Below are 16,806 nucleotides of genomic sequence, written 5' to 3' on the forward strand. Positions count from 1 at the left end.
TGGAACTTGGTATGTCAAACTGATTTGTTTAAAACACTGAGATCCAAAATCAGTCTCCAGTCCCCTGTTTTCTTTGACATTAAAAAGAATCTTGAGTACATTCTAGATTCTATTTGGTCTGGGGGACCTCATAGATGACTCTTTTTCCAGCAGCTTTTGTATTTTTAGTGTTGTCACTTCCCCGATTGGGTGGGACATCAGGGAGTTTCCTGAGTATAGGGGGTGGAAGGGAAAATGAAATAATATAACCTCTGGAAATAATTCTCTGCATCCAAGTGTCTTTGTTTAGCCAGGTTTCTTGGTGCAGAGATAAGCAACCTCCAACTGCTTCCAGAGGAAGGCACTCAGGCCTCTGTTCAGGAATGCTGAAAGGGTCTCTCAAAAAAGATATCCCTAGACCCTCAGTTTTGCAGGCCTCCACTACGGGGCCATCTTCTGTCACTATCACACCCCCCACCTCTGGGGCAGTTCTCTCCACATATATCCTGGAAAGGTCCCTGAGACTTCTGGAACCACATCTTTTGACTTCCTCATTGGTTCCTGGAAAAGGTCCATTGAGGAGTCGAAAACTGCACACCCACTGCAGAGTCTTTCCATCCTTCTCACTCCTGGAGTGTGTCCTTTTACTGTGGGGCCAAATAAGGAAGAACAGTCACAGGGTGCACTGATGAAAGACTTAAGCATCTCAGCAAACTCACACAGGTGCATTCAGGCATGCCTTCTAATGGAAATGGCTGAACCTGCCACCCTTGAGGCACCTTCTGCAGCATGTGAGATGAGCCTCATGGACGAAATCTCAATAAAGTGAAGGGCAGCCAACTATGAGACCAAAATCATTTCAGCCTCTGCAGTAGTAGTCCCCGAAAGGGAGTTTGAAAGTTCCTTAATTATTTCTCAATTAAGTCCTTCTGTAACCCTGTAAAATGTGCCAAAAAGTTCAGTGATCAGAAAGTGAAAGCAGCTGATGCATATACTTGCTTCCCAAACCTGCCCAGAGCCCTAGATTCGCTATTAGGAGGTGGGGTGGACAGTGAACTCTGTTCCTCGAGTTTTTTCTTTGTAGCTGTCGCCATGACCATAGCAGCAATTGGTGCACTCATACTGCATTATTCTCTTCCTACCAGTGGAACCAGAATCCTTTCTGGTCTCTTGGGGATTGGCTCAATCACATCCAGTTCCTTCCACACCCACTCACACAATGTCAACGAGGTCATCAGCAGGCAGAGTGACACAAGAGGTAGATGAGCCAGTCCCGAAAGCTTCCAGAAATACGGACTCCTCAAGAGTTGGGTTTTGGGCAGACCACCCATCGTTCTGCTTAAGGATCTTGAGGATGTCTCCAAATGAGATATCATCAAGTTGTGATTCTGGAGACCCTCCCCCCTCATCAAAGTCAGTATCCTCAGTGACTGATTCCTCGGAGGAGTCTAAGTGCTTCCTCTTGCACATTTTCTTCTTAGGGACTTCTTCTCTGGAATGATCCGGAGAGGTATTGGAAGAGAGAACAATGTTGAGTTTTGTGGTCTGAAAGCTCTGGAATGTCTGTCCCAGTAACACAGAATGGTGAGGATCACGGTGCAAAGTCAATAGGGATGTTGAGGCTGGATCCAAGGTGGAAGGACCTGCCTAACCTGCTGGAGTACAGAAAACTCTCTCCACAACCTCAAGGGCAGAATGCTCTGGGGAGAAGAAAGCTAATGAAGCCACAGCCCAGCTGTCCAAAGTTGAAGCTCCAAGGGGAAGAGATGGCTATGAAAACCTCAGAATCAAAGCTACCCCATTGGATCTGACCTGAAAACCTTAGCTTCGAGAGTCATCCAGATCCAAAGAAGTTGGAGCTGGTGCACTAAAAGTAGCAGTTGGATCCAATAAAAAAGTCCTCTTTGGATCTGACACAGAGAAGCCCAGAGTTTTTGGATCTGAAGACTCTAATACCACAGGCTGGATCAGAGGAGGAGGTGATGTTGATGGAATAGTGGCTGGACGTTGTTCTTGATCCAGAGAGAAAGGAACCATGAAGACTCCCCTTTTGAAACTGCTCCGTGGAAAATCTCCCCTTTCCACCATCAGCATCTGTAATGCTTCTGGAGGAACAAGAAGATACCATTGAAGGAGACTTAGTGTGCTGTTCAAGGAAAGAGGAGGGCAATCTAGATGGCACTGGATCTACTGAAGGTGAATGCATTGTGCAGGGCAAAGATTTCGTATCAGGGGACCTTGGATCCAAAGTGGGTTTCATCAGATCTGATGTAGATGAACTACAGAGACACTTACTTGGATCTGAAGGATGGCTCGCAGGAGACTTAGAATTTCATTTCTCTTTTTTCTCATCTCTGAAGACATCATAGGCGAAGATTCCTCAGATCTGGACCTTTTCGAAGGGTACTGAACTTTTATTTTTGGAAGTTGAACTCCAGCTAAGGCTTCAGTGAAAGCTGTTGGTAACATACCCTTTAGAATTAGTTTATTTTTCCTTTTCGCTAATGCCCATGGGTTAAAGCCATGGCAAATGCCACACTCCAGATCAAGATGCTCCACACCTACATAATATAAACACAGAGTATGGTCATCTGAGCAAGGCATTTTATGCCCACATTTGTTATATTTTTTGAAACCTTTATCAGACATAATGATGGAAAAGGTACGTCCAAAGTACTGAACCTACCACCAAACAGCACATTACAAACATAACAGAACAGAAACCACTTAAACAGCAGAAAGCAGTAATGGTAAGACAAGTTTTGCTAATTTTTTATTTATTTTTTTAAAACAGAGAAAAACACCCTTAATGGGAAAAGCTACAACGGTGGGGGGGGGGGGGGTCTACCAATTATGGTAGTGGGAAATACCCAACTAGTGTACAAGGGAACAAAGGGATTGCAGAAAAACTATTAAATATTTAAATAAAGTTTCTCTAATAAGAAAGAGAACTCAAAAAAGAAGTTATGTACTCACCATAAAGTTCCATGTTGGTAGTCCATCTCACCCTTCATTTTTACATATGGGTTCAGAGCCGATCCTCAGCTCCGACTCGACCGATTTACAAGCTCGAAGACTTCTGGTTGGCTCGTGGCTAAGCAGGTATCCCATGGTGCACCAGTGCAATCCCCAGATCTTGTTTGCTGCTCGCTAGAAACAGAAAAAACCCTAGCTATGCAACTAGAAATCCAATTAGACAATATCACCTTAGAAACTGTTAAGCCCAATTTGGAGTCAGAAAAAGAAATGAATAACTGGTCTGACTTTCGAAATTCTTTGGTCCGTTGCAAATAAAAATGTAGCTGTGTATGAAGGTCCAGCTGGTGGAAACGATATTCAGCTGCATTACAGTGATTGGGAAAGAAAACTGGAAGCTCAATGGACTGATTTAAGGTGGCATTAGAACAAACTTTGGGAACAAACGAAGGATTGGTACGTAAAGATACCTTGTCTTTATGAAAGATTAAATAAGATGACTTAATAGACAGGGTTTGTAGTTCAGATACATGTCTGGCTAAAGTAATGGCTACTAAAAACGCAGTCTTCCAAGACAAATATTTTAAAGATGATGAGTGAGATGGTTCAAAGGGAGGGGGTGTCAACTTGGACAACACAAAATTTAAGTCAAGAAGCCACAGGTTCTTGTAATGGTGGTCTCAATAAAGTGGTCCCTCTCAAGAAAGTCTTGCATAGCTTATGAGACATATGGTTGGCATTTGGGGACCCTAAATAAAAATGCCGCCAACTATACTTTGATGGTGGCCATGGCAGATCCCTGCTGAAAAAGCTCCAAAAGGAATTCCAGAATCATGGGAATAGGAGTGGTGTAAGGATCCACGTTCAATTTCCGTGCCCAAATAGAAAACCTCTTCCATTTACTGTCATACAGCCTTCTGGTTGAGGGTTTATACGAGGATAAGAGAATGTGTGATACTAAGGAAGAAACATCAAGAAGCCTGACTATAAATGGAACTGGAGCAGCCATGCTGTCAATTTGAGGGTGTGGACAGCGGGGTGTAGCGAACCCGACATGTGGGTCAATAGATCTGGAACTGGTTCCAGAATCCAAGGATCGTCCAGGAGAAGAGGCTCGAGGAAGGGGAACCCGACCTGACAAGGCCAGTAAGGAGCAATAATGATCAACTTCCTTCCCAGCCGATTGGCTTTCTGAATCACTTTTGGGATAAGAGGGAATGGAGGAAATGCATACAGAAGTCCCGTGGGCCAATTGTGGACCAGAGCGTCTCTGGGTGTTTCCCCCGGAGGGGAAATCAGGGAAAAATAGCTGCTGCACTTGGCACTGACTGGGCTGGCAAAAAGGTCGCAGCAAGGCTGTCCCCATCTCTGGGAAATCTGTTCCACTATTTCCTTCTTCAGAGACCACTCGTGAGGCAGTAAGATTGCCCGGCTTAGTTTGTCGGCTATCACGTTGGTTGTCCCCGGAATGTGCGTTGTTACCAGAAAGTGCTGGGAAGAAACTGCCCATCCCCAAACTCGCATGACCTCTCGACAGATTGGGTAAGATCTGGTACCGCCCTGTTTATTGATATATCACACAACCGACATGTTGTTCGACTGAATCGCAATCGTCCCTGGAGGAAGAAGTCCTGAAGTGCTTGCAATGTCAGAAGCACCGCCCTCATCTCCAGAACACTGATATGCAGATGAGCCTTGTGTTCTTGCCATGTGCCGTGGACAGTCCTGCCAAGATAATGCCCCCCCCCCACACACCTGGGAGGCATCCGTGGTCACAGTGGCAACGGGTTGGGCAGGAATGAAGGGAGCTCCCAAGAACAAGTGGTTGGGGGCTATCCACCAACGAAGGTCCTTTTTGCATGATTCCATCAGCAGGATAGGGTGACTCAGCGGTAGATACTGGAATGACCACTGGGAAGACAGGAGCTATTGGAGGATTCTCATGTGCAACCTGGCTAAAGGTATTAACAGAATGGTTGAGGCCATCGTACCGAGAAGTTGAAGAATCCATTTTGCTTTGACTTTCCGAAGCGGAAGAAGACGCTGAACTTGTGAGATGAGGTTTTGTGCTCTTTCAGCGGGGGAGATGAACTGTCATATTCACTGTGTCTACCTCTGCGCCTATAAAAATCACGGATTGCGAGGGCAGTAATGTAGATTTCTCCCAGTTTATGGAGATCCCTAGTTGAGCACAAAGTTGAATGGTGGCATCCCCCTTTTGGATGAGTAGATGCCTGGTGGGGTCGGTCAGGAGCCAGTCATCCAAATACGGAAACACCTGAAATCCCTGACGTCTCAAGTGAGCTGTCACTACTGCCATGCATTTGGTGAACACCCTGGGGGCTGTGGTGAGACCAAAGGGCAGAGCATGAAACCAATAATGACTGGTTCCCAGCCAGAAGCGCAGATATCTCCTTGACGCCTTGTCCATTTTTATTTGGTAGTAGGCATCCTGGAGATCCAGAGAGCACATCCAATAGTCTTTCCCTAACAACGGGAGCACAGACTGCAGTGTGACCATCCGAAACCTCTCCTTCTTCACGGATTCATTTAATCTGCTGAGGTCCAAAATTGGCCTCCGGTTTGTTTTGGGACTAAAAAGAACCTGCAGTAAGTTCCGGATCCTGTCTGGTCTGCTGGGATGGGCTGCATGACTCTTTTTAAGAGCAACTTGTTGATCTCTACAGTTGCCTGATCCCTGTGATTGGGTGGAACATCTGGGATCTTTTTGGGAACAAACGGTGGAAGGGAAAAGGGTATGATATAGCCTCTGGTAACAACTCTTTGTACCCAATTGTCTTGGGTGATATTTAGCCAGGCTTCTGAATACAAAGAGATGCGACTCCAGAATGGCCCCAGAGAAACACAGTCGGGCCCCACATCAGGAGCGCTGATAAGGCTGCCCTCGAAAGGAATCACGGCCTTGCTGGTATTGCGGACCGCCCCTGTCTCCAGGGTGACATCTGCCATTTCCTCCTCCTCTGCCTCTGAAGGAGGATTCACTTTGTGTGTCCGGAAAGACCCTCTGGGACTTTTTGAACCACATTTTACCTCCCCTTTGACCTTTGGGGTATGGTCGAGAGGGAACAGTAAAACGGACTCCCATGGCAGAGAGTGTCTTTCCTTCCTGCTCACACCGAGTGAGTGTTTCTTTCACCTTGGGACCAAACAAAGAGGAACGGCTCCACAAAATTACACAGGTGCATCTAGGAGTGGCGCCTAAGGGCAACTCCTGAACCCGCTGCTCTGCTTGAAACATCAGCCGCATGGGAGATAAGCCGCTTAGAGGAGTTAACTACAGAATTTAGGATGAAAAACTGAGCAGAGATCCTATCAGGGACTCCCTCAGGACAAGCACCCTGTATGGAATCTCCTAACTCCTTGAGGAGATCCCTCTGCAACCTCATGAAGTGAGTAAGATAGTTCAGAAATCTAAGTGTAAATGCCGCTGAACTAAATACACTCTTCCCAAATCTGTCCATCTGTCGAGACTCCTTGTTTGGCAGATGAACACAGGAAGAAGTCTCCTCCAACTCCTCCTTCATGGCACCGCCACCACCATGGCATTTTCGGGAACACCCTTAAACAATAACTCTTTTCCAGGAGGGGCAGACAGAAACTTATTTGGTCTCCTGGGGACTGGCTCCACGGCATCGGGAGTATCCTACACCATCCGTCTAACCAGATCCATTAGTTTGTCGAAAGGCGGAAACACCCAAGAGGCAGAGGGTTGAGACCCGAAAGCCTTTAGGTGCACAGTCTCCTCATCAGAAGAGGTAACAGTGGGACAGCTGCACTTCTGTTTAAGGATCTCTAGGATGTCAACAGAGGAGACATCATCAAAGGACGACTTGGGGGACCCTTCCGACTCCTTGAGGTCAGTGTCCGATGTCAAAGACTCATCCTGGGAGACGATATGCTTCCTCTTGCGTACCCTCTTCCGGGGGGAGCTCCTCGAAGGCACATTCTGGGGAGGCCTCGGAAGAGTGGGGACCACCAGCCAGTGGCTCCTGAGGCTGCGGGTCTCTGCTGTCTCCGTTGAGAGTAGGTGCTGAGACTGAAGTGGGTGCCCTGGGGGGAAGAGTATTGTACCACTGGCAGGGGCTGTAGACTGAGATAGCACACTCCTCATCACCTCAAAAGCTGATCTCTCCAGCTACAAGGACCTCCCCTGCTCTGAAGAGACAAAGGTTGGTGCCGGAGCCAGAGCCATCAGCTCCGAGATACATGCAGGGTCCGAGCTTACTCTGGCGGAAGCACCGAAAGGAAGGCTCGGAACCGAAGATAGTTTCAAACCCTCCCCATCGGCGCCGACAGAAGAGCTTCTGTCCCTGGACACGACGAACGGAGCCGAGCGTGTCGGAGCTGAACTCGGCTCCAATGCAGCAGCAAGGGGTGCTGGAACCGAGGGTTCCTCCACTGGTAACAAGCACTCCGGCTCCGAAAGGCCAACAAGGTTCGGAGGAGGAATAGTAGACAAGGGCAAAACTGGATCGAGTGGCTCCGGAACTGACTGGGTCGGAGGCAACAAAAATTTAGGCAGGGCAGACGACTTCAGAAGTCTCGGTACTACCCTCTCCACATCTTCTACTGAAAAGCTCCTGGAAGATCTGGAAGATAAAGTAGGGGATCTCGACCGAGGAGGCACTGGAGACTTGATTAGCAAGGAGACTGGTAGGGATTCTACAGCCCGGCTCCGAACAGTAGAGTCAGCTATTTCCAAAGGTTCAGAGGTTGGCACCGAAGCACCTATGACAGACTCTGATACCATGGTGCTCTCCTTCGGCTCCAAAGACTGAGGAGTCAAGGAGGCAGATTTTGGTAATTTGGAAGGTGGCCCCGAGACACCAGCCGGTGCCGGGGAAGGCCTTTTAGAAGATTTGGATTTGGATTCAGATCTAGATTTTGTAGACTTGGAAGAAGAAGCCGACAAACTAGATAAGGTTTCCCCAAAGGTTGGTTTCAGAAGACCCCTGAGTATCAGCTTGTTCTTTCTCTCCTGCAACACTCTAGGAGAGAAAGCATGACAGAAGAAGCATGATTCCTGCAAATGGATGGCTCCCAAGCAGTAGACACAGCTACTGTGGCCATCCATTAATGGCATTTTCTGGGAGCATTTCATGCATTTTTTGAACCCAGAGGGTTTATGCTCCTTGCTATCCTTAGACGTTGCAGACACACACGCAAAACCAGGGGAGAGACAGGGAAAGAGAGAATAAATGAGAACTAGGTCCTCTAACTAAAATGGGCCTAGCCCTGCAGAAGAGTTACAGGAGGACTAGGTCTTCTAAGTTAAACGGGCCTAGCCCGGTGTAAGAGAAACTAGGTCTTCCAACTTAAACAGACCAAGTATTTAACACAAACACACAGAGATTCAGTCACACAGAACATTTTTAGATGTGAAAAATACAAACAGAATTGTTGCACAAGGACTAGGTCCTCTAAGTTAAACAGGCCTAGCCCGGTGTAACAAAAAACTAGGTCTTCTAACTCAAACAGACCAAGAATATAACACAGTCACACACAGGTTCAATCACACAGGAAAAAATTTGCAACAGCAATCCTGTAAATACGACTTTAGCGGATCCTTGCCAAAGACCACAAGTTAACAATCAACAGAGACCAAAAAAAGGTCCAAGCAGTACAAATAAATCAACAGGAGGCCCTGTTGATTAAGAGCGGAGAAAAAACGCCAAAACTAACTAGGCAAAAAAGCGCAACGGCGCCTAACTAACTGGTACACAGGATACTAAACTACTAAGGTCAAACAAGTCCACAAGGACAAATTAGGCAAAGGCCTATAAATATAATCACACTAAATAACACCAAATATGCAATATCCACTTATGAATGAAAGAACTGAAAATGACTTAGCCAGAGCCAAAGAAGCACATCCAGACTCGTCGACACGGCAAACGAGATCTGGGGATTGCACTGGTGCACCATAGGATACCTGCTTAGCCATGAGCCAACCAGAAGTCTTCGAACTTGTAAATCGGGTCAAGTCGGCTCCGAACCCATATGTAAAAATGAAGGTGAGATTGGACTACCTAACATGCTAACATTTAGGTATCACTATTAAAGAAATTTAACTTATAGTCACCGAAATGCTCGATGCAAACGAGACTTGAGGAAAGATGGGATTAGTGCATTATGGGTAGGAAAGGAGCTCGACAGTATGCTGTTTACCATGAGCTAGAGTAATAGCAGAGTTGGATCAGAGTATCAGATCCAAACCCATACGTTGAACAACAAATGAAAATTGAAAACTTCAGATCTTAAGGTTGTGTAGGTCCAGGTGAGGCAATCCTGACGAATGATACTGTAGATCCTTCTGGGATCTAGAAGCTAGGGATGCTCCTTTAGATGAGGCCTCAGCAGAGGAAAACAAATTTACTTGGTCCAGTATGAAGCAACAAGGATTACTTTAGCTTTACATCTCACAGCTTTCTGCAAAAATCAAAATGTTAGGGGACTGAGGATGTGTACAGAAGCCCCGGGAGTTCTCAATTCAGAACCCTGCCCTTCAGTTTCACCACAGCCTCACCCCACAGCCTCCAATAGATTTCCATATCTGGATGACTGGCTCCCTGCTCTCATGACAACAGACACTGTGACTGTGACTGCTGAGAGAGTCTACTAGCTTCAGCTCTGTCTGTTCTTTGGCATGCCAAAAAAAAAAAAAAAACTTCTGACTGACTCCTAGGGAGATGCCTAAGAATCTCCTGGAAGAACAGGCTATTCTGATATGGAAAGAAGCATCCTGGAGATCTACTGAACACATCCAATCATTTACTTGCAAATAAGGCAAGATAGTTTGCACCAAGACCATCTGGAACTGGGTCTTTTTTTTAAATGAGTGTTTATGTGGCTAAGGACCAGAAATGGCTTGAGTCTCTGCTTTTCTCTGGTACAAAAAAGAATCTTGAATAACAGTCTGACCTTATCTGTTCAGGTGGGACTTCCTGGATTGTACTTTTTTTGTTTGTAGAAGAGAAATTTTTTCTCTTTCAGCCACTTTTCGCTGATGGGTCCTCTTTGATATTGGGTGGGACCACGAAAAGAGAATTGCATAACCTTTTACCTAAAAATCCAGCATGAATGCCATCCACACCAGACAGCAGAGGGATACATGACATCAGTGTGCCTCCAGAAGAGAGCAAGTAGGTCACAGGTTTATAGGTAGGTACTAGGCTATCGGCCCAAGGGCCTAAGTAAGCCTTTCCAACAAGGTTCCCTGGCTTATGCCACCCAAGAAAGTTAATTTCCTGTGCCCCTGTCAAGCAGAGCCACAGAAGTTAGGCAGTCCTTCAGAGGTAGTTAGGTTGCCTGTCAGACAAGGTCCCACTGTATTCCTTTTTTTGCAGATCCCCTCTACCTATAGGTCTGTGTCCTTTGAAGAGTTCGCCCCTGCCACAAACACCCTTTTCAGAAATGGATTAAAAGGGTTAATAAAAAGATCTCCTAAACCACAAGAATTTGGACCCCTTTTGTTTGCTGTTGTGCAACTGCTGGAAGTTCTCAAACTTGACACCTATGTCAGATGTCTTTCCATCCTACTCACATCTCTGCATTTTATCTTTAACAAAATCTAAACAGAGAGGATCCACAGAAAGCAGCATCTGTAAATGATGCTTTGAAACTGACTGCAAAGTTTCAGAGGTGCAGCCAGGCATGACACCTTATCATAATGGCCGTGCCCACCACTCATGTTGCTGCAATGGCTGCACTATACTCAGCCACATGAAAAAACTGGTAATGTTAAACATCATGCCCAAGGTAGTCTACAAATGCTTTTTGGATTCTGGGGTGGGTGGCTTCTTCACAGAGGCTAACACTTGCTCTGCCAGATCTCTGTGGAAGCAGCTCATGTGAGTGGTGTAGCTCAAGGCCTTAAGAACAAAGGTGCTAGAAGCATATGTCTGCCCTCCCATTCAGACCAGTGCTCTGGACTCTTGATGGGCAGATGAACAAAGGTTGAATTATATGTCAGCTTTTTTTTAAATTGATGCTACCGTGATATAACAGAGACCACCAGGTGACCCTTGGAAAACTGTCTGCCCTTGGGGGGGGGGGGCTCTGCTCATCCTGAGAGGGTGGGTCTTTTAGCCAATTTTCCCTCAGATGCATTTGATCATTTGGGTCAGTGTCCAAGTGAAAGACTGTCGGATACACTATGTGCTTCCTGTTGCATGTCCCCTTTCTTGGTATCTCAAGTGGTGGCAGATCTAAGTGCTCAGACTCAGACCGCCACTAGGCTGGACCTTTGAGGCTACTCCCTTGGGTGTGATCCTGGGAAGTATACTGGGATCAAGGAAAAAAAATGAATGAATGCTCTGGGACACAGCCAAATGCTGGGGAACTCTGAATAACAGTACTCAGAAGAAGAGTCAAACCCCCACCCCAATTATCCTGACTGCAAAAACCATATCCACCAAATCACAGGTGTCCCCATTAGCTGCCTGCACCAACTTCCAGGACCTCAAGGAGGTGGCAAAGCATCCAATACCATAAAGGGAGCCATACAATGTGTATTCAAGAATGGTACTGAAAGCCCAGCATTAGGACAGTGGCCCTATAACTTACTTGACTTCAAGGCTTGCAGAGTTCGGTGTGTGTGATCCAATATCCAGAGGGTCAAGCAAGAAGGACCAGTAGATGCCAAGGGCACAGATTCCATGGGAACAACCAGCTCCATAACCACATGTAGTGAAGGATGGACTGGGGAAAGAGGTATGATGAGGATGAGGGGCCTTCCCATTCTGCCCTCAAAAATAATCGGGAAAAGAGAACACCCATCTTCATTGGTACCATTTGGAAAGTCCTCATCATACAATCCCAATCTATTTCAGAAGAACTTCTGAGAAGGAGATCAAGACAAGATCCAAGCCACTTCCCTCCACGATGGTATTTGACTCAATAGCCTTTTGGGTGATCTGTTTGGAATCATGAATAGGTCTGAGGAAGGACGGACCAAGTAAGTAGTCTTAGTTATTATCAAGATATGTGCCAACTGAGCTGGATCTGGCCAGGCAGCCTTTGGAGCACACAATGTGAATTTTCATTTCCTATCATTTTTTGATTTTCTCTTTTTTACTTTCTCTTTTCAGGTTTTATCAGCCTCTCACTCTGAAGCCATCATTGAGAGCACTTGTAGAATCATGTCTTTTTGGCATCCTTTTCTATAGTGAACAACAAAAGCCTACACACCTGAAAAAGTACAACAGTAACCGAATGTCTAAAAGGGAAACAGAAAAAGAAACAATTAGCCTAACACTTTGAAAAAAAGCCTTTTGTTTCACCAGTACCAAAATGCTACCACTACAACTAGGCAAATGAGCTTTGACTGGTGCAAAAGCCTATTTTACACTGCAGTAAAGAACTCTTCAAAGTACTAACACGTTATAAAGACGTTCAAGAAGAGAAACCCTGAAGATGTATATATCAAATATAAGAAAACCTTTAACAGCTGTAAGCTACAACTATGGCAAAAAAAATAAATAAATAAATAAATACAGGAGGAGGAACACTTAGCTTGTGAAACTTGCATCCAATTACTGTAGTGCAAAGGAGAACTCACCCTCAGATGCAACACTGGACAGAGAAAATTAAAGCAGCTTGAGGCTGGAGCACTAGTTTTGCTGGCTCGAATTTGACAAGCAGAATAAAGAACTATTAGTCAGACTGGATGGGCAGAATTAAGTTTGTTATTCTAGCAACTTTTAAGTTCATAAAAGTAATATTTAAAATCTGTCCAAGATTCTGGCCCTTTGTCCTCCGTCCAATTATTTTTGGCTGTCAGAAATTCTTGAGCAAAGATGTTGAGAGGTATGACGGACAGCAGCTCAAAAGGTGGATTCTGTATCATCTTTCTAATCCTCAGTCTGTCAATCAAAAGTAAAGCAAAGTATATATCACAGTTAAAGCAAAAAAGGGAGGGACACACATCAGTAAAAAACACTGAAGTTCCTTAAGTGCAGTACTGTTTTCCCATTCTTAAGAAATAAGCACTAACTCACCAGTCTTGAATTTCTCTTTGACTCTCGAACTTGAGGTGTCAGTTTGTTGAGTTCTAGCTGGTGGAACTCTATATAAGCACTGAAATAAAAAAAAAAAATTGGTCATTTTATGACAGCTTTAATCACTTGATCAGTCTAAAGGTTGTATCATACCTCTTAAATATGTAATATTATTTCTTTTTTAACAGAAACTAGTAGTGTAATTACGTCGGCAGAATACTCCATTTAAAAGTTTTTAAGACAGATAATAATGTAACAAAGATTTACAAGTTTTAGCAAACAGCATAAGACATTGCAACACGATGATTCACTTTCAAGTATTTTTACATTACGTATGCATGGTTCAAGTATCAGCAGTCTCATTCCGATATTCATAATTTTATATGATTTAGTAAGTACTAAAGCTATGTTACCTTACTGGTATCAAAATGTACTGAAAAGTAGACATTATCCAGTTGCTTACTGCCTGCATTAAATCTTCCATGAACTACCCCAATCCTGGTAAAGCTGTACCCTGCAGTCATGAAGTACAAAATGCGACATGTATGAGAGAAAATGTAGTTTATTTAGCCACCTGTTTGGCATGTACTGCATTTTATATAGGAAACTGTAGTAGGAGATTAAAAGACCAAATAACAGAGCATATGTCAGATATTAAAAGGAATGTACATACTAATGATCTAGCTAAACATGTTATGGATAATGGCAATAAACATATGTTTGGGTTTAAGGTGGCTAAGTCATCATCATCTTTCGGCTTTTCCCGTTAGGGGTCGCCACAGCGGATCATCTCTTTCCATTTCTTCCTATCCTCTGCATCTTGCTCTGTCACACCAACCGCCTGCATGTCCTCTCTCACCACGTCCATAAACCTTATCTTAGGCCTTCCTCTTTTCCTCTTACCTGGCAGCTCCATCCTTAGCATCTTTTTCCCAATATACCTGTCATCCCTCCTCAGCACATGTCCAAACCAACACAATCTCGTCTCTCTTGCTTTATCTCCAAACTGTCCAACATGAGCTGACCATCTAATATACCGATTCCTAATCCTATTCATCCTAGTCACACCAAGTGCAAATCTTAACATCTTTAACTCTGCCACATCCAGCTCTGACTCCTGCCTTTTTGTCAATGCCACTGTCTCCAACCCATATAACATAGCTGGTCTCACTACTGTCTTGTAGACCTTCCCTTTCACTCTTACTTGTACCTGTAACTGTCTGTCACAAATCACTCCTGACACTCTTCTCCACCCATTCCACCCTGCCTGTACTCTCTTCTTCATCTCTCTTCCACATTCACCATTACTCTGAACTGTTGATCCCAAGTACTTAAACTCGTCCACCTTTACCAACTCTACTCCCTGCATCCTCACCATTCCTCTACCCTCCCTCTCATTTACACACATATATTCTGTCTTAGCCCTGCTGACCTTCATTCCTCTGCTCTCTAGAGCATATCTCCACCTCTCCAGTGTCTCCTCAACCTGATTCCTACTCTTACTACAGATCACAATGTCATCTGCAAACATCATAGTCCACGGGGCCTCCTGTCCCTGTCTGATCTCATCTGTCAATCTGTCCATCACCACTGCAAATAAGAAAGGACTCAGAGCTGATCATTGATGTAATCCCACCTCCACCTTAAACAGATCTGTCACTCCCACTGCAGTCCTCACCACTGTCACACTACCCTCGTACATATCCTGTACCACTCTTAACATACTTCTCTGCCACTCACAACCTCCTCATACAATACCACAACTATTCCCTAGGCACCCTGTCATATGCTTTCTCCAAGTCTACAAAGACAATGCAACTCCTTCTGACCTTCTCTGTATTTCTCCAATAACACTCTCAGAGCAAACATCGCATCTGTAGTGCTCTTTCCTGGCATGAAACTATACTGCTGATCACTAATCATCACCTCCCTTCTTAACCTAGCTTCTACTACTCTCTCCCATAACTTCAAGCTGTGACTGATCAATTTTATCCCTCTGTAGTTACTGCAGCTCTGCACATCACCCTTATTCTTAAAGATAGGTACCAAAACACTTTTTCTCCATTCCTCAGGCATCCTCTGACTTTCCAAAATTTCATTAAACAATCTAGTTAAAAATTCCACTGCCATTTCTCCTAAGCACCTCCATGCTTCCATTGGGATGTCATCTGGGCCAACAGCCTTTCCATTCTTCATCCTCTTCATAGCTGTCCTTACTTCCTCCTTGCTAATCTGTTTCACTTCCTGATTCACTATCCCCACATCATCCAACCTTCTCTCTCTCATTCTCTTCATTCATCAGCATCTCAAAATACTCTTTCCATCTACTCAACACACTCTCCTCTCTTGCGGGTACCTTTCCCTCACTATCCTTTATCACCCTTACTTGCTGCACATCTTTCCCAGCTCTGTCCCTCTGTCTAGCCAATCAGTACAGGTCGTTTTCTCCCTCTTTAGTGTCCAACCTCTCATACAACTCTCCATACGCCTTATCCTTAGCTTTCGCCACCTCTCTCTTTGCCATGCGCCTCATCTCCTTATACTCATGTCTACTTTCTTCATCTCTTTGACAATCCCACTTCTTCGCCAGCTTCTTCCTCTGTATACTCTCCTGTACTTCCTCATTCCACCACCAGATCTCCTTGTCCTCCTTCCTCTGTCCAGATGTCACACCAAGAACCCTTCTGGCAGTATCCCTTACTAGTTCTGCTGTAGTTACCCAGCTATTCGGTAACTCTCCACTGCCTCCCAGTGCCTGTCTTAACTCTTCCCTAAACTCCACTTCACAATCACCCTTTTTTAACTTCCACCATTTAATCCTTGGCACTGCTTTTACACTCCTCCTCTTCTTGATCATCAACGTCATCCTACAGACCACCATTCTATGCTGCTTAACTACACTTTCCCCTGCCACCACTTTACAGTCTCCAATCTCCTTCAGACTGGCCCACCTACATAGGATATAATCCACCTGTGTGCATCTTCCTCCACTCTTGTACGTCACCCTATGCTCCTCCCTCTTCTTAGAATACGTATTCACCACAGCCATGTCCATCCTTTTCGCAAAATCCACAATCATCTGACCTTCTGCATTCCTCTCCTTAACACCATACCTACCCATCACTTCCTCATCTCCTCAGTTCACTTCACCAATATGCCCATTAAAGTCCACTCCAATCACTAGTCTCTCACCCTTGGGTACACTCACCACAACTTCATCCAACTCACTCCAAAATTTCTCTTTCTCATCCATCGCACACCCAACTTGTGGAGCATATGGACTAACAACATTCATCATTACATCATCAATTTCAAGCTTCATAAACATCACTCTGTCAGACACTCTCTTCACGTCTAAAACACTCTTGGAATATTGTTCCTTTAGTATAACCTGTACCCCATTTCTCCTGCCATCCACACCATGATAGAACAATTTGAACCAGTTTCCTAAACACCTGGCCTTACTTCCCTTCCATATGGTCTCTTGCATGCACAATATATCAACCTTCCTTCTCTCCATCACATCAACTAGCTCTCTTCCTATACCAGTCATACTGCCAACATTCAAAGTTCCTACCCTCACTGCTACATTCCTAACCTTCCAGGTGGCCAAGCAGTTTATTTTAATAAGAGATGAGGAGACCTTAGTAACACATTAGATACAGCTAAACATAGGTGGATAATTAGGATGAATGCAGATAAAGCCCCAGGACTGAATGCAGCGATAAGTTTAAAACCAATTTTGAAACATAAACAAATGAGGTTGTAATATAATGTTTGTTGTAATAATTTTTACCCAACAGTTATTTATAATCTTTTATGGTTAGTTTAT

The 16,806-nt window shown here is 44.7% G+C and overlaps 1 protein-coding gene across 11 annotated transcripts in view; it reads right to left on the reverse strand.

The window, feature by feature from the left end:
• Positions 1 to 16,806, reverse strand: part of RIPOR1 (RHO family interacting cell polarization regulator 1) — a 2,621,322-nt gene that overhangs the window by 1,270,694 nt on the left and 1,333,822 nt on the right. For all 11 annotated transcript variants that reach the window (XM_044058659.1, XM_044058658.1, XM_044058663.1 and 8 more), the window contains one exon: positions 12,975 to 13,053. In XM_044058659.1, coding sequence (XP_043914594.1) covers positions 12,975 to 13,053 — 79 coding nt within the window. The remainder of the gene's footprint in view (positions 1 to 12,974; positions 13,054 to 16,806) is intronic.

This window comes from Protopterus annectens, chromosome 16.part0, assembly GCF_019279795.1.
Source record: "Protopterus annectens isolate FY-2018-M chromosome 16.part0, PAN1.0, whole genome shotgun sequence".
NCBI lineage: Eukaryota > Metazoa > Chordata > Ceratodontiformes > Protopteridae > Protopterus > Protopterus annectens.